Source organism: Macrotis lagotis, chromosome 2 (genome assembly GCF_037893015.1).
Source record: "Macrotis lagotis isolate mMagLag1 chromosome 2, bilby.v1.9.chrom.fasta, whole genome shotgun sequence".
Classification (NCBI taxonomy): Eukaryota; Metazoa; Chordata; class Mammalia; order Peramelemorphia; family Peramelidae; genus Macrotis; species Macrotis lagotis.
Window position 1 is genome coordinate 79,002,162 of NC_133659.1, and position 19,317 is coordinate 79,021,478.

At 37.9% G+C, this 19,317-nt stretch overlaps 1 protein-coding gene across 2 annotated transcripts in view; it reads left to right on the forward strand.

Moving 5' to 3' along the window:
- RGL1 (ral guanine nucleotide dissociation stimulator like 1) overlaps positions 1 to 18,748 on the forward strand; it is a 226,789-nt gene extending 208,041 nt beyond the window's left edge. For both annotated transcript variants that reach the window (XM_074222215.1, XM_074222216.1), the window contains 4 exons: positions 3,527 to 3,713; positions 11,001 to 11,255; positions 14,264 to 14,378; positions 17,941 to 18,748. In XM_074222215.1, the coding sequence (XP_074078316.1) occupies positions 3,527 to 3,713; positions 11,001 to 11,255; positions 14,264 to 14,378; positions 17,941 to 18,128 (745 nt within the window). In that variant the 3' untranslated portion in view covers positions 18,129 to 18,748. The remainder of the gene's footprint in view (positions 1 to 3,526; positions 3,714 to 11,000; positions 11,256 to 14,263; positions 14,379 to 17,940) is intronic.
- The last annotated feature ends 569 nt before the right edge of the window (positions 18,749 to 19,317 follow it).

A 19,317-nucleotide genomic window follows, 5' to 3' on the forward strand; every position in this document is an offset into this window, starting at 1 on the left:
ATTTGACATTTCTTTGTCCATGTAGTACAGGTTGAGTTTATGGGGATATTGCCCATAGAGTTCTGTTTATTGCACTACTGAGTGAGTCATTTCATAGATTTTTTTTTCCAGAGACAAATTGCTTTCACTTCTCTTTGACAAATCCAGAAGAGAAATATATGCAATCATTTTTTATTGCTTTATGAAGTGAGGTCTATTATTTGAAAATTATTCCTATGAATTTTCAACCTATTTATTCTTAGTAGTACTAATAATAGTATTGTTGTTATGTTAAGCATAAAAATTCTTTGAATCCCCTTCTGAATGAAAAATGCATGAACATTAAAAGTCAGAAAACTTTGGTTCAGATGCTGGCTCTGCTACTTATTATAAGGGTGACCTTGGGCAAGTCACCTGAATTCTTTAGGTCTCAGTTTCATTATCTATAAAGTAAAGGGCTTGGATTAGATGTCTCTAAATGTGTGTCTAAATCTTTCTTTGAACTGGTCGATAAAAGGTATTCTTCCAGGGTTGGTCTGAGAAAGGGAGGACAAATACAAACACTATTATGAGAAATTGTGCCTGTAGGTCCTGCACATAGTATGAAATACATGTTCAATGAATGAATGAATGAATGAATGAAGTCTCAGTGGGATTTAAAAGTTAGTACCTAGGATCAATCTGGGGGACTCCACAGACAGGAGAATGTTAGGGCTGCCAGGGACCTTCAAGAAACAGATGACATCATCTCTTATCTCACTTAGCTAATTATGTATGTATACATATATGTTTGGACAATTCCATCTTTCAGATAGGTTCAAAAGATTAAAATGAGCATATTAAAATTTTTATAAGCCTACAAATTGCCTCCCTTTTCATGTGCCACAGAGAGACTAGAGAAATGAAGAGCCTATGAATTCTACTATGGGAGAGTCATAGTGCTTATTTTGTTTATTTTATATTTTTAATTTTACAATTTCCCCCCCCCCCCCACCTTGCTTCCCTCCCTCAAGGCAGTCTGATAGTCTTTACATTGTTTCCATGCTATATATTGTTCAAAATTGAATGTGTTGAGAGAAAAATCATATCCTTAAGGAAAAAATAAAATATAAGAGAGAGCAGTATTACATAATACATAAGATAATTAAAAAAAATTGAAAGTAATAGTCATTGGTCTTTGTTTAGACTCCATAATCCTTTCCTTGGATACAGAGGGTATTCTCCATTGCAGATACACTAAAATTGTTCCTAAAATTGCACTGATGAAATGAGCAAGTCCATTAAGATTGATCATTACCCCCATGTTGCTGTTAGAGTATACAGTCCTGGTTCTGCTCATCTCTCTCAGCATCAGTTCATACAAGTCTTTCCAGGCTTCAGAGTACTTATTTTGAAGGCATAATTCACATTTTTCTCAGAGGATGAAGTTTTTGGAGACTCCAGTGACTCTTTTTAAATAATTCAGTATGAATTTAACAAATTCATATGATACAAACATTTCTATATTCATGATGGAATGGAAAGAATCTTTATTATGTACAATTTGCTTTCCTTTTTAAGTATATAAAAATTCAACTTTTGAAGATATATATTTATGTTTAATTTCTTTTGACTTTTTTTTGGATGGAAGAGGGAAGGGAGATCCCTGTGATCATCTTCCTTCCCATTTCCCCCTTCTCTATTAAAAAAAGAAAAGAAAAATAGAAATGTAACAAATTCCCAAGTCGACCATTTCCAAAATGTATGCCTCATGCTACATATTGAAATCTATTGGCCCCTCTGCCAGGAGGTGGGTAGCATGCTTCATCAAACTCAACTGGAGTCTTGGTTAGTCATTTTGTTGATCTGTATTCTCTCAAATGCATTTTCCTTTATGTTGCTGTTTTTCTATAAATTATTCTCCCACTTTTGCTCACTTCATGTTGCATCAGGTCTTCAAAGTTTCTCTAATACCACCCCTTTTGTAATTTCTTGTCACATCATAATATTTCATTACATTTATATACCATCAATATATTGAGTCACTTCCCAATTTAGAGAAACCTTCTTAATATCTAGATCTTTGCTACTACGAAAAGAATTGCTATAAATATTTTGTGCAAATGAGTTCGTTATTCCTTTGATCTTTTTGGGAGATAGTACTAGGATCAGTATCACTGGGCCAAAGGCATAGTTTTATGATTTTCTAATTCTTAAAGAATGGCACCAGAGCCCCCCATTTATTTATTTATTTATTTGTTTATTTGTTTACTTATTTTTAGGTGTTTTTTTGCAAGGCAATGGAGTTAAGTGACTTGCCCAAGGTCACACAGCTATGTACTTATTAAGCGTCTGAGGTCGGATTTGAACTCAGGTCCTCCTGACTCCAGGGCCAGTGCTCTATCCACTGCGCCACCTAGCAAACCCCCCATTTATTATTAAAGCACTTCATAACCTCGTCCCTTCCTATCCTTCCAGTCTCCTCTCTTTTACTCTTATCCACATCTCCCATCTCCCATCTCCTTGTTTTTGCAAGAAATACTTTTTCTCTTGGTTTTCCCACCTTTAGGACTCAGCTCAAATCCTATTTCTTTTAAGATATCCCTTCCAGTGTTCCCAGTTCATAAGACTTTCTGTGAACTCCTAATAAATCTTCTGTGTACCTAGGAATTTTCATGCTTATCCTCCCTCCTCCATTAGAGTACAAACTCCTTGAAGACAAGGAATATTTGTGCCTCTATTTGTATTCTTACTGTTTCCAATGCTTCTTGTGGACAGATGAATATATACTTTTTCATGTTCTCACATGAACTTCTTTCACAGAGTCTATAATTTGAAAACTTTTCACTTTATGTAAACTGGAGATTTCAATATGGATTTTTTTTGTATTTCTAAAAGGCTTCTCTTGGTGATTTATGGATCTGACTCTTGTGTGACTGTTTATTATATGAAGATGTCTGCACTTTGTGTCTGGCATGAATTTTGATTTTAGGGATAGCTACCTTTCTTGTACCCCTACAGGATTTGGAGGTCCATAAAAGGAGTTGCTCCTGCAAGGGATAATGGAGAAAGTATTACTGGGAGTTGGGTGTGGGGAAAAATGGACTTTGAAGTTTTGCCTCTAAGGTCAAGAATTTATATTTGTGGATTTTTAAAAATATAAAATATAAAACGCACATGCCCTCTTAGCTATTTCATCCAGAGCAATGGTATTCTTCCCATTTATTCTGACAATGTTTATCTAACAGTGGGAAGTAGATAGGGAAAGTGGTATATAAGGACAAAAGTCCTTCTGAAGAGGGCCCTGGCTTGAAAAACTTGAAAACTATACATCTGGAAGACACCAAATCTACTCTTTCTCTGAGCTAGGAGATTATGTGATTTTTTTTTTGGATAGACTCTACAATAAATCCTTTCATACACCAAGAGTATCAGACCACACAAGATCAAGACAACATCAGGGACCTAAGATCCAAGGAACCAAATCCTATTTACTCACAATTGGGTTTCATCTTTGTAACAGTATTAATCCCAATATTTTCTTTCTTCTTTTTCTTTTTTCATGCAGCCTATTTTTGGGCTCAGATGTGATCAACAGCAACACACCCACCAAAGAACAGCCTAAATCCACTCCCAGTGGGAGCTCTGGAGAAAGTATGGACTCAGTCAGTGTGTCCTCGTGTGAGTCAAACCACTCAGAAGCCGAGGAGGGCTGTATCACACCTGTGGACACACCAGATGAGCCTCAGAAAAAGGTACCTGCCCTCTCCCCGTTCCCACCCAGATGTGGCATTGGCTAGAAGAGGGGCGTCTTGTCAATTCCACTACTCCGCAAAACCTAAACATTTCAAAAGCACCAGGGAAAGAGTGCTCTCTGAAGAAGAGGTGAAAGCAGAGAAGGGCCCATTTTAACTCATAGTGAAGTCTATGTAAACCTCTCCTTAAAGTAATAAATCTGAAGTCAGCCTATATTTGGTTATATTATCTTGGAAATGTTGCCACAAGTGTTTGGCTAAAGGCACTGAATAGTGACCTTTAACATGAATTACTTTAGGAAATGTTTAGGAGGGGTTTTGCTGGGAGAAAAAGAAACACAGATTGGTCAGAAATTGAAGCATCATATTACAAATTTCAGATCTTCACATACCCTTGTACTTATGAGGGTGTCTAAGGAGTTCAGATTACATTCATACCTTGGTTCTCTTTTTCTGTTGCTACATAGAGTGAACTGAATAAAATCGGGCTTATTATATAGAAAAAAAGAAAGAGTTGGAGGGAACTCACAGGAAAAAATGTGAATTCTACCTTAAAATCCTCAACAGATGATCATTCAACCTATTATTGAAGATCTCGAGGAAGGAATACTTAGCACCATGTGTCTAGGTTTAAAATTGGAGGCTAGCTTGCCGCTTGTCAGGGATAATGTAGACAGGCTTTGTTATTAGGATAGAGGTTGGAACTAGGAGACCCGATGTTCCTTCCAAGTGTGTAATTTGATTCTCTTCTCACATTAGAGGTAGCAAAGTAACTCAGTGGATACTTGGGCCTGGAATCAGGAATACCTGAGTCCAAATTTTACCTCCTACTAGCTCTGTGACCCTAGACAAGTCACTAATCCACTGGGTAAGGAAAGCACTACAGTATCCTTGCCAAGAAAATCCCATACAGGGTCACATAGAATCACTATGACGGAACAAAAACAATCCTGAAGACCATCTCAGAGTTGGAAAAATCTCCAGGTATTATTTAGTTCTGCCCATACTGACCTGACATTCCTTACATCTATCTGGGTCTTGGAGGCCTTGAGCAAAGTGTAACCCACCACTTCTTGCAGAAGCTCTTTCTGTTTTTGTTTGATACCTGGACAATGCTATGAAATAACATCAAAAGAGCTAATCATTGCATAATCATTTCTCTGACTGTTGAACTAGTCAGACCTATATTATTACAATCTATAGTGTTGCCTCCAGCAATCTAGATAGAGTCTTACTGATGTGTTTTTCATCCAACTGGCCCTAGTGGCATTCATTGACTCTCTCCACTTCTACAGTTGGTTGATTGGGAGATGATATCTTGTAGTTAAAATATAAATAGAATTAATAGTACAGATCTATTGATCCTAGACCTGTTATTATGTTATATTTCTAGAAGTTTGGAATTACTGCAAAGCACTGTGGATAGATTTGACATTTCTATTCCAAAGGACTATGGGAAATTTGGTATCTCCAGGAAGAACAATGAAAAGTTTGTTGTAACTTACTTTTACCACTTGATATAATAAATTTTCCCTTAGTAATTTTTCCTGACTTGAATTACAGTTGGCCCTGAATGCAACATTATTTTGTCTACTTTGCATACATTAATCTCTAAAATCTCTGAACTTCATCTTTCTTACTTGGCTTAAAGTTTTGGACTCTTGTCCCACTCGGGATTACCTGAGTTTCATACCCTTATATTCTTGCTAGTTGTTGTCTCTTTCCCTCACAGTCATAAGACAATAAAAGAAAAAGTTTTATTTAAGTAAATAAAAGCAGAATAATGCATTTATTTCTTCAATAGTTTTGGTTCCATGACTCTGGCAGGATCATAGTCTTTAATTTGGAAATGCCTATCTCAGATTTCATCCAGCTGTTTCTCAAACCTGCTTCTTTTCTTCATTGAGCTTCTCTCTAATTTATTGATGATTCCATTGTCTTCCCAGGCACCTAGACTTAAAACCTTAAAATTAACTTTGACTCTTCATTCTTCCTCAACATCCACATCTCTATAACTGCCAAGTCCTATAGATTCTATCTGTTCAACAGCTTCACTCATATTGTTTACTCTACTTCAGTACATCAATGAAGTCTGAACCTCTAACCTGACTCCTCTGCATGCAGGGTTTTCCTTCTTCCAGTTCCCACCATCTACCAAACTATTTAATCCAGAATTGCTAAAATAATCTTGCTAATTTGTAAATCTGATCACATTATTTACTTGCTCAGGAACTCACTAGCTTTCCAAAATAGAGTTGCTAGCTCTCCCCCATTATTATTCCACCTTTTTTCATTCACATGATCTGGAATGTTTTCTCTCCTCATTTCTGCCACTTAAAACCATTCTCATCTTCATGTAGCCTTCCCTAATTCCCCCTCCATATTCTGCTTTGGACACAAGAACATTTGATTCTTGACCCTTTTATCTGGAGTTTTTTCCCCCAAGAAAACTATTGGCATTCATTCATTCATTCATTCAGCCACTGTTTGGGGCATACTCATTCAGTACATACTATATAAATAATCCCAAGAGGTATTATGATGAGCACAAGGAAGGGGAAAATGTCCTTCCTGCCTTCATGGAACATACTATCAAATACATTTTGTAATTCACACTTACATGTTCATTCTGAATCTTCTATTTATTAATTTGTTTATAAATTTGAAGTTCATTTGTTGAATTTCTAATAAGGGTTTGGAACTTACTAGGCAATGAGTAGTCTAATAAGAGCTAAACATGATCCAGGCATCTAAGATCTAGTTTAAATATATAGGCTTTTGTAATAGGAAAGCAGTTTTGTTGAAGGCAGTTATCAGAAGTTGTGATGGTCAACTGTCATAGTCTTTGGAGGTTGCCCAAAGGCAATAACACTAAGAAAGATCATTTAGTGGTTTGAGAACCAATTGGCTGTGATCAGTAACAAAGAAGGAAGGCACAACCAACAGAAACTAGAAAAAATGGGAGGAAGAGCAGAAAAGGAAGGGATTCACAGAACTGGAAGGTTGAAAAGAAAAAAAGTTAAAAGTTCATGTGTTATGTTTTTGTCTAACACTAAATCAACTCTTAAGCTTAGTAAATCCTAAACATGAAAATGAACTTATAGGAAAGTGAACAAGGTAAGAAAAAGAAAAAAAAGGAAGATAAGGAGTGATGAACAATAGGAAAGCTTTGGAATCTGATCCCTGCTCTGACCCTAATTAGCTATATGTCTTTCTGGGTCTTACTTGCCCCAACTCCAGAGTAGGGTAGGGACCAGGTCTGGGATTTCATTGGTTTGGGGAATTTCTAGATGAACTACCCCTTCCTGTTCCTTTGAGTCTCGTAGAGTTACCTAGAGCACTTTGCTTAGGGTCACAAAACCAGAACATATCAGAAGCTAGATCGGACCTCAGATCTTCCTGACTCCAAAGTTAGCTCTCTGTCTTATAAGTCGTGCTGCCTTTTGTTTCTAAAATATGAATAATAAACCATGTCTTGTTTGCCCTCTCGGTATTGTTGTAAAAACTAAACAGTCCAAGTTTTGCACAGACGCGAGTTATTGTTTCCTTTGGCCTCCTTTTTATAGGGGCTGAACGTCTTGTAGATTTCAAGATGTAACCTTTGATTGTGATCTATAGTGAGGCCTATCACATGACTGATAAAAGTGATACATTCTGGTGTCTTATGAGTGAGGGAGAAGATTGTGAAACTAGAACTGCGGGTGTAAAACAAGGACAGCGAGATTCTTCCTTCTCTAATTCTGGAATCATTTTAACTGAAAACTACTTAGCTGTAAGGATGACTTCGGGAGCACATCTCATTTGCCTTTTGTTTTATGTAGAGAATTTGGAGACACCAAGACATGGCTTTATAAACAATTTAAAATAATCAAAATCGTCTTGTTTTTGAATATATATTCCATTTATATGTGTCAATATAAGACGTAAGGAATAAAGGACTAGGACAGATTATAAATATCCATTGAATTGTCCTTAAGTAATAAAATAAAAAGTGTGTTTGGCTGTGAAAGAAGGTCGGATAGTCATATAGTCAAGAAATTAGAATGAAAAACAATCGATGTCAAACTTCTTGCTACAGCAGCAGTCCTATGAAGATCTATGTTTATATTTATGCCTAAGTGTGTCTATATCTAACTATATCTGGGAGCCAGTATTTCTTAAGAGATCAAGGACTCACCTGAATTGGTAAACTTGAGTTCAAGCCCCATCTTCAGCACATTGACACCTTGTGACCATGGGAAAGTCACTTAAACTCTTAGAGCATCCCAGCAGTTATCTGAGACTTCTCTAAGTTGTAGAACAGTTGCTTGACTGCATTGTTTTTTCCTCTGCCAGAGAAATGACTGATGTGTTCAATCACTTTATATTTATTTATAATGAACTGTTCATTTCACATATGCTCAGTGTACTTATATCAGTATAGAGCAAAGAGTGTTAATAACAAAATGGTCTGTACATCACTCAGAAGCTACAATAGGAAGAATGACTATGAAGAAAATGAAGGAGGCATAGTTAACATCAACAATTTACATTGCTCTCTGATGGGAAAACTGATGGATTATTCATACTTTAGTTACAACCCAGCCAGTCTGACCACAGTTTGACAACACTAGAATTTGCAAAGATTACTGTCCAGAAGGAAATTTACAAACAGACTTACTATCAAATTCACATGTGGATTAGAAAGGACTCCGTGGTTCCTATTTGCCATAGCCAGGATTATGTTTGTTAAAGGAGACTAGTCCAGTTCTCTACTAAAGCCCCACTTCAATGCCCCCTCATGCTGTAGAAGTCACTTTGAATTTTCTAAAGTTACACCAATGAGGTGTGAACTATGGTAGGTCCAACTAAGCTGGAAAAACTTAAGGGACAAGTCTAAATTCAGAGCAATTTGCTACCAAGATAGCTTTAAAATGATGGATTTTTTTGCTTCTAACACTTCAAGCTTGTCTATCAAATCTTATAAGAGTTTCAACTATAGTTGTTAATGGAGGAAAGACTTTCCCAGCATAATCACAGATCTTGATGTATCACAGGAAATCAATATTGTGGCTAAAGCCAGCCCAATTTATTGAGAATATGGAGTATATTATAGCAATTCAAGATTAAGTAACTCTTAAAAACCATTCCAAGGTCATTATAATGGAGCAATGGAGATAGTTTCAGAGAATGAATGGTCACTTCTAAGGCAGCTAGATGGCATAGTGGATAGAGTCCCTGAATCTGGAATCAGGAAGAGTTGAATTCAAATCCAGCCTTACCTAATATGTGACCATAGATAAGTCATATAACCTTTGCCTACCTCAGTTTCTTCTTCTGTAAGATGGGGAATTGTGAGGATCAAATTAGATAATCAGTATTAAAGTACTTTTAATATTGATATTAACAACCACAAATCACTCTGGAGTAGACTATCTCAGTGACTTTGGATTAAAAAAAAACAAACCTAAGAATATTCCAGGAAGTAATACAGTATTACTGGGATAGAACTACCCAATCAGTGACTCTTATCCAACATGCTGAAATTTTCTTAAACAAATAAAGCAATAGAATTTATTGAAAAAGCTGTCCCATTTAAGTAGAAATGCTGTTAAAAACTCATGGGGGGGATATAGTAAATTTCACTTGTCTATCAAATCATAGAGGGGTTTCAACTAGAACTAAAATAACTTAAAGCTAAAGAAAATTTTTTGAGCCCATTGTACATTTTTTGTTGTTTTTAGAAAAATGTAAATAATAATAAAAAAAGAAACTGATTAATATTGTCAGTCATTTAAAATTATTTCTAAATTATCTCAGAGTCATTATGATTGTGCCTATAGCAAAATATAATCCTACATAATGAGAATTAATATTCAGAGTGATTGATGACCCTGGGGCACTATATAAGGCAACACCTTGTTAAACTTTCTGCATTATTAAATAAGTACTAAGTGAATTTCAGCATTATCTGGGTCCCCAGCAGGGGTGGGGGGTGTAGGGGTTAAAAGAGGCATGATATCTCAGCTGGAAAAAAAAAAAGCTGCCATTCCCTGATCTGTTCTCCCTTCAGTGTGTGACATGACCTCCTCTGTGCTGATCTCTCATTATTCAAACATCCCCCCCCCCCTCGCCTAGTTCCTGCCCAGGTCTTACTTATTGCAGTAAAATCTTTGGTTCGACTCCAGTCCATGATTCTGGTTATACTTTGAGATCATAGTTCACAATCTTGATGAGTAGAATTTTAGGAGAAACACACATTACTAGCTATTTATTTACATTATCTAAGTTTTAGTTTTTGAGGATACAGAGACAAAAATGAACTGTCCTCTACCCTGAAGGAGCTTGTATTCTAGTATAACAGCAACTGGAGTATAGAAAGTCAACATTTTATATAGTGCTTTACATTTATAAAAGCACTCTCCCTCAACAGTTCCAAGAATAATGACAAGTATTTGCATTTTACAAATAAGGAAACTGAGTCCAAGAGAAAGTTGTGACTTAAGATCACATGTCTGTCAGAATTGTGATTTCAATGCAGATTTTCTTATATCAAGCTCAGAGTTCTATAAGAGGTGAGTTATCATTGTCTTAATGTAATCATATTTTAATGACATTATGAGGTTCTGTTTTTAAAGGAGAAAATATCATTATTGGCTATGTGCAGAATGCTTTCGTGAATGTATGTGAGATAGGAAAACCAGTCATTTAAGACTTGAAATAATGTGGAGTTGCAGAAGTTTGAGGTAATTAGTAAACAACTGGTTATATATAGAGAGAGGTTTGAACTAAATGGTTTTAAGATACCTTTCTTGGTGCTGTGAGCATCTATTTTCTCGTCTTTGCTGCCATCTGCTGGTCCTTCTCTGGAAAGCCCAGAAATGAATTCTGCCTCTCATCATCATCATGATGGCAGCTCAGAATTCACAGAGATGAAATAATCAGTCCAAGAATCATGCTAAAATTCCTTCTAAAACCTGGGTTTCCTCTACCAGAAAAGGATCTCTCTCTCTCTCTCTCTCTCTCTCTCTCTCTCTCTCTCTCTCTCTATGTATGTATATATATATATATATATATATATATATAGCTTGATCCATATAGTCTGTTGACATATATATGTGTATATATATATATATATGTGTGTGTGTTTATATTTACACACACACACACACATATATATTATGTTTATATGGGATATAAGATGTAATGGGCAAAATAGTGGTGGACTTTGCTATGTCTATTCTCTTTCTTGAGAATAGTAAAAAAACTGCTCAAGATTCTCATTTTCCTTTTTTTCCCCTATTTTAGCTCTCTGAATCCTCCTCATCTTGCTCCTCTATCCATTCTATGGACACAACTTCCTCAGGGTTGTCTTCTGTCATCAACCCCCTCTCCTCCCCTCCGGTCACCAACAACAATCCGAAAAACCACAAGCGCTCCATCTCAGTCACCTCCATTACCTCGACAGTGCTGTCTCCAGTTTACAATCAACAGAATGAAGACACCTGTATAATCCGGATCAGTATAGAAGACAACAATGGGAACATGTATAAAAGCATCATGGTAAATGTTTTAGACCTTTCACCATGTGAATGAGTGTTCCAGCTGACTTTGTGTGTAGGCTTGCAGATGGATGTGTGTATGTGAGACACACAGACACACACTCTGAATTTTGAGGGGGGGTATTAGCAGACAAAGGGATCAGGAAATCAATCCTACTTCTCTATCTCTGACATCTTTCCTACAGAATCCAAATGAAAAAAAAAAAGGGAATCTGGTGCTTAGAAAGTCATCATTTGACTTCTTGTCTGTTCTCCTATTGTTACTTGCATTAAAATTCCATAAAAATTCTCTATAAAGGTCTAAAAGATCTTTTCTAAAGTGAGTAGAGAAAGAGAAAATCTGTGGGAGGGCAAAGTGGCAATTTAATTTCTTGAGCCTTGGAAAGAAAAGAAAAGAGGCTGATAAGAATGAAGCAGTAAAGTGTCCTCCGGAGCTCTACCCTGACTTGGTTCCTTTCCCCTCCCTCATCAGAATCCCAGCCCCCATCGCTCCCCCCCCCCCACCCCAGACTCCCTCCTTCATCACCATAGGAACCACCTCCAATAGCTTGAAACTTCAGAGTATTGGAAGAAAAGTGGAAGGGAGGAGAAAACAGTTTACTCCCCAGAAACAGTTTCCCTTGAAGTTTAAAGTCAGATACATGCTTAGTATAGTTATATACATATATACATACATTGAATACATTGTGAATTAAATAGGCTATTGTAGGTGGGCCTGAGAGCCTGCTCACTCTGTAAAGCATTGTTTCTGGGAAAAAAAATCATTTCTGCTTCTAAAGAAAAGCAGATTTGGAACTCATAATCCATTCGTAAGTTGTTCCACAAAAGAGTAAGTCCCTGTTGAATAGGTCAAGGGAAGTCAGAGGTTATAGATTCTTTGGTAAAGAAACTGAAGATCTCTTGGGCTTCTCAGATAAGAAATTTGCATTGGGCAACTCACTGAATCTGTGGCACACCTGCCACGTCTGCCACGCTTGGCTCTGTGCAGGTAGCTCAGCCTGGCTGCTCCACATGTGGGAACATTTCCTTTAGGCCGTCAGGAAGCAGATATTCCTCTTTCAGACTCAGGACCTGCGCCTTTTATCCCCTTGCAAATCATATCACAATTGTCACAGGGATGGGAAGAGGATCAAGGTCATTGCTATTTCTTTTTCAAAAGTCCGATTTTAATAAATTGAGTTTCAGAATTTTATTCAACATCAGTTATGTCTTAGGATAGGAACGAAACTGAGAAACCTTTAAAGTGCAGGAAAAAATGTGTTTCCTGCTGTGCCAGTAACATCAGATTCATGGATTTCCCTGAACAGAGAGCAGCAAACAAAAATAAAACCCCTTGCTGCGACAGCAGACGGATGGGTCACTTGCTTGTAAGGAGCAGGAAGCGAACACTCCAATGACTGTTATTCTAGCACAGATGGAATCAATGTGATCTAATATTCCCTCTGCTGAAAATGGTCTCATTTGTTGTGTTGAAAATGACTCAAACTCAGGAAAACAGTATGAAATATTCTTGCTCTAAAGCTGTACTATATGGATCACGATGCTCACGGAAGAGAGAGCGTATGGTCCAGAGGGAGAGTGGGGCTTCTAAAGCAGGGTGGAGACTACAAAAAGTCAGCCTCATCTCTGATATCCCAGATGTAGCCACAGCCCTATTGCCAGGCAAGGCTGGCATTTTCCAGATTTACAAGTTAGTGAGTGGGGCCTTTCAAAGGGACAGGGCCCCTGTTCCACCAGCAGACTAAGAGAGAGGAGCAATGCCCTGGGACTGTGAAGTCATCCTTCCCTTCTAGTGCCAGGCATGGCACTCTGCCCAGAGTGGGCCTGGCTACACACCATGGAGAAATTTGACTCTGTAAAGGTCCATTAAGTCATGTCTTAGTCGCTTTGGTCACTGCTCTGAGCACAGTTACAGCTGGCTCCGTGCCCATGGCAGCATGTTTGACGATGAAACTGGTTATGCGGCTCAGTTTGCGGTGGTGGGAGCTCTTTGCAGTCTCAGGAAGACCTGAGTTCAAATCCATGCCCAGTCTCTCACTGTGGGACCTCCGGCAGGTCACCTAAACTGTTTGCCTCAGTTTTCTCAATAGTAAAATAGGGAGAATCATAACCACCTCTCAAGGTTATTGGGAAGGTCGAGTGAGATAATGTTTATAAAGTCGTTCACCAAGTGCCTAGTCTACAGTAGGCACTAACTAGTTTTGTCTTTCATTTTCTAAGAAGACCAGGACATCAGGGAGGTGATGCCATGACAAGTACGTGAATTGGATTGGGGGGGGGGGGCGCTGTGCTAAGTCACCAGCCTCACTTTCTTCTCTGGAGCCATCTGGGTCCAGTGGCCAGATATGAATCAGGACGACTGGAGTTGGTCCTGGATGCAAGGCAATCAGGGCTAAGTGACTTAGCCAAGATCACTATAGCTAGTAAGTGGCAAGTGTCTGAGGCTGGATTTAAACTCCTGCCCTCCTGACTCCAAGGCCAGTACTCTATCCATTGCACCACCTAGCTGCCCTATAGTAGGCATTTTATATAAAGATGTACCTTATATTTGTATGGAGTTTGAGCCTGAGAACAGCCCAGTGAAGCAGAGAGCACCAGTGTGTTATTCTCATTTTCAGGGAGAAAACTGAGCCTTGTCATCTTACCAAAGGTCACTTGGTCTGTCTGTGGGAGTGCTCAGGCCAGAGTCCAGAGGACTCCAAAGAGGACTCTGTCCTCTCTCAGCAAAACTTTCTCAGTCTGACCATGCCCCCCATCTCCCCCAATAATGTGTTCTGTGTGGGTTCTAGATCAGGGGAGGGGGGATCCTGGAGTAGTTTCATTGCCTTTGGAAAATCACAGCCCCAGGCACAGTGCCAGTGCACATGGGCACCTAACCAGTGTTGATTGAGTGATTCACTGATGAACCAAGCTTGGGAGATCTTGGAGTACCATAGTGAGGGGCCATAAAGGGCGCAGCTTTCATGAAACATAGACCTGAATATTTGTTCAAACTGCTTTTCTTTCTAGTTGACGAGCCAGGATAAAACTCCAGCTGTCATCCAGAGAGCCATGCTGAAACACAACCTCGACTCGGACCCGGCAGAGGATTATGAGCTTGTCCAGGTCATCTCGGAGGACAAAGGTGAGGCAACACAACTCATGAAGGACCCCTTCAATCATGGGAACTCAAGTATACCAAGTGTTAGCTTTGGAGGGGATCTTGGAGATGCTCAAGTCAACCTCTGACTTCATGGAAAGTGAGACTGAGACCAACCTTGGTCACCCAGGAGTGTTTTGCTGCTTTCCACTTCTCTTCAAATTTGGGATAAAATGAATGGATACAGTAAATTAAAATAGACTGGAACATTCTAATATTTATATTTTATATTAATTAGCCCTACTCTAGAGCTAAGAATAGGGAACAGAGTGTCATCTTTCATGGAATTGAAAAAAATGACTTTTCTCAAGAACCTTGGAGGATTTTCAGAGTTCTGACTGTTTCTACAAACTTGCCTCAGTTTACCAAAGGCTCATTTCCTCCTCTGGTGAACTCTCTTTACCTAAGCAATGTTTTCTTGAAAAGTTGACTGCAAACTGAATGAAGGTTTGCAAATGAAATTTTCTTTTTTTTTGTCTAATATGATAATTTCAGAGAAAAACTTTATCTTCATTTGTGATTGATTATTGGGTAGCAGTTACTCCCACTCTTTTTTTAAGAAAGATTTTGCTTATTTTGAATTTTATAATTTTTCCCCTAATCTCGCTTCCCTCCCCCCTGCAGAAGGCAGTCTGTTAGTCTTTACATTGTTTCCATGGTATATGTTGATCTAAGTTGAATGTGATGAGAGAGAAATCATATTCTTAAGGAAGAAAAATAAAGTATAAGAGATAGCAAAATTACATAATAAAATAACTTTTTTTAAAATTAAAGGTAATAGCCTTTGACCTTTGTTCAAACTCCACAATTTTTTCTCTGGACATAGATGGTATCTACATCGCAGCCCAAAATTGTGCCTGATTGTTGCACTGATGGAATGAGCAAGTCCATTAAGGTTGATCATCACCCCCATGTTGCTGTCAGAGTGTACAGTGTTCTTCTGGTTCTGCTCATCTCACTCAGCATCAGTTCATGCAAATCATTTCTTCCAGGCTTCCCTGAATTCCTGTCCCTCCTGGTTTCTAATAGAACAATAGTGTTCCAAGACATACATATACCACAGTTTGCTAAGCCATTCCCCAATTGAAGGATACTCACTCAGTTTCCATTTCTTTGCCACCACAAACAGGGCTGCTATGATTATTTTTGTACAAGTGATGTTTTTACCCTTTTTCATAATTTCTTCAGGGTATAGACCTAGTGGTGGTGTTGCTGGATCAAAGGGCATGCCCTTTGGGCATAATTCCAAATTTCTCTCCAGAAAGGTTGGATGAGTTCACAGCTCCACTAACAATACCAATACTAATGAGTGACTCCCACTCTTAACATTTGAACTTTGAATTTTTCTTTTCTCACATCCCAAAGAAAGTGTGCTCAGATGAAACCCTTCAGTGGATTGGGATGCTCCCTACTCAAATGAATCTTTATCTGGGCTATTACACATCAGAAATGTTCTCTAGGGTTCCTTACAATTTTGAGATGGTCATTCTGGGAAGCTGACCATAGATATACCTAACAGGATTTTGGGGGGGGGTTAAAGATTTTTATTTAATTCTTTTGTTTTTATATCTCCCAGATTTCCCATATCTCGCTTCTTCCTAGCTCCCAGAAAACCATTGTTTATACTTTTTAATTTATTACTCACTTGCTTTAGGAAATGAAAGTAAATTCATGATAAAACCATAGGAACTTTTTCTATTAGAATTCAGTGCCACACCTAAATAATCAGAGTAAGAGTACCCTCAGGGAACATCTAGTAAAGTCTGGCATGGGAATCCCTAAGGTCCTTGAGACTCTTTCAGTGAATTTGTGAGGTGAAGACAATTTTAAGAATAGAGCTAATATAATTTAATTTCTAATTAAACTAAATATTGATAGGACCTACATACACAAAATCTCAGGGGGTATATCCTCAATAATTTTTAAGAGTGTAAAGGGATCCTAAATATTTGAGAACTAATTTCATTGTGCTACACTGCTTTACAGATGAGAAAACCAATAAAAACTGGACTTATAGTCCAGTTTTTTCCCTTAAACTAAATATAGAAGAGTAGATCACTCAAAACAACACTGATCTCACAGTCACTATTACTAATCAATTCCATGCCATCCAGAACTGTGATTATAGTTGCATTTTTTTCCTGTTTGGAACAATTATACCCCTAAGTCCTAGACACTTCAAAATTAATGTGCATGAAAATTAATCTTGTAATGAGAATTTCATTATATTCATAGAGGAAATTGGCACAAACCATTCATTATATATTACAAAGTCAAGACTGGGAGTCTTTGAGCTAGGCCTGGCTTTTTTTTTTATTAACTATCCATAATACTATGTAGAACACTGACCGTAATGAAATAGTTGTTGATTTTTGCTTCACTTCATGGGATATTTGAACATGTGGATCCAATTCCATTTTTAATTGATTGATTTAGGTGTGTTGACAAAATTATTTTTTTTTCACTCTGGACTCCTCATCTTTGGGGAGGAAAGACAGTACAGGAAAAATTAATACATCTGGATTATAGCCTTGACTGCCATTATTTAACAAGTTACCCTTCTGGACCCAAGTTTTCTTCATCTCTATGATGGGAGTGGTGGTGTCAATGATTCTATACAAGTTTGTTTAGCTCATAGGATCTAGAGCTAAAAGGGACCTAAGAGGTCATTTAATTAATGATTTAATGTAGAAAATTATATTTGACTTTGAGTCAGGATTGAGCAGATTGGAGCCATCCATTCTGGGTTTTGATTTCTAGATTGGTCCATGTCTCAGGTTATGTTTTTTACATACCAATTCAATTCAACAAATATTTCTATGTTCAAGGCTCTATGGTAGGCAGTGGTGCCTTAAAAAGAAAAAAATGTGACAAAATCCAGTCCTACATTTTTTTGGGGAGATGGGGGATGCACGCAAATGGGAAAATAAAGTCTAATGTGAGGAGGAAGATAGGCAGAATCAGATTCCTCTAAGTGGGATGAGTCTTGAAGGAAGCTAAGAATTCTAATAGGTAAGCTTCCTGTATGAAAGATTGGGAGCAGAAGATTGAGATTCCTCAGCTTAGAGAAGTCAAGTTTATTTTTACTGGAAAAGATTGTGCATGAAGGGAAATATGAAAAATGTTTAGAAAGGTAGGCTAGACTGGAGTAAGACTGTGAAGGAAGGTCTTTAAATGCCAAATTGAAGAGTTTGTATTTTTTTTCTAGAGGAAATAGATAACTGTTGAAAAATTTGGAGCAGGGGTTTGATGTGGTCAATACTTTAGTTTGAAAGCTCTGTAGATTGTAAAAGGATGAATTGGAATGAGGAGAGACTTGAAGTAGGAAGATGAATTAGAGAGGCCATTGCAATGCTCTGAGTGACAGTGCATGGAATGAAGGAGATGGATTAAAGAACTATCATGTAGCATCACAAGGCTTTGAATTGATAGAATTTTGGGGTGGAAGGGTTAGAGGGGATTAAAGAGTTGAGGGCTCAAAATGACTCTGAAGTCAATACCAGCCTAAAGTTTATGCTTACTTCTTTCTATTTCTTCTCTTTTCCAGAATTAGTCATTCCAGATACTGCAAATGTCTTTTATGCAATGAATAGTCAGGTGAACTTTGACTTCATCCTACGGAAAAAAAACACCATGGATGAACAGGTGAAGCTGCGAAGTCGAACTAGCTTGACCCTGCCCAGGACAGCAAAGAGAGGCTGCTGGAGCAATAGACACAGCAAAATCACCCTCTGAAAGGGGTGCTGGCACATCTTGCGGTTTGCCAAAGCAGGGAATGGGACTGAGGAGGTTGGCAAAAGGACTTTCACTACCATCCAGTATTAGTGAACCTTCATCTATTCAGCCAATATTTATTGAGCATCTGCTATATGTATGGCATTGCGCAAGATACCTTGGGGAATGCCAAGATCAATTAGACATGAAAGGAATGAATTACTATGACAGTGTTCCTCCTTGACTGACTTGTGACTGGAATGCAAAGTTATCTACATATAGAAATATATATACATTTTTGTGTATGTGTGTATATATATATACATAAACATATTATATATATATATAAATGTATATATATATATATATAAGGAACTTTCTGGGATATTCTGGACTACGGAAAAAAATTTGCACATTGGCCTAGGATGATATGGTCATTTTTTTATAGGGAAAAAAGAAGGATACATAGCCTTACACCTTCTAATTAAATGGAATCAAATCCTAGGAACAGGACTTTTCCTTTGTGCCAGTATTACTTATAACATGAACTTCAAATTTTATTTTTCTAAGAGGAGAAAAACCTCTCAAAATTAAGTGCCATCAGAAACAAACAGATGCAGGTCAAGAAGAGTCACCATCAGCTGCATGAAAGACCAATTTGGAAAGGGTCTGGATAAGCCGGTGTCCTACAGCATCTGCCTGCACATGCCACAATCTATCAGCCTAGGCTGGGAAATAGGGAAGGAGCTTGGGTTCCCCGCTCCCCCCAGCAAAAAGTAAAGCAAGAAGTTCTAGTGGAAAGGACTAGATTTTGGAATTGGAGGACCTGGGTCTAAATCCCAGCTCTGCAACTTACTACCTGTGTGACCTTGGGCAAGTCACTTACCTTCTCTGGGCCTCAGTTTCCTCATCTGTAAAATGAGGAGGTTGGATTCAATGATCTCTAAGGTCCCTTCCAGCCCCAAATCTATGATCTTCCTCGATCCATTCACTCAACCAATTGCTTTTTTCTGGAGTGGGGGAGGAGAGAGAAATCATTATTATTATAAAATTTCTCCTACCAACATTTTTTTTTTTTGTACCCATTCAGGACCAGGATACTCACTTTAGTTTTTCCCTTCTAAAAACATTCAGACAGTGGGCCATGCTTGTTTTTGCACAAACACTCATGTTTTGGGTTACTTACCAGCCAGGTAAGGAAGTGAAAAAC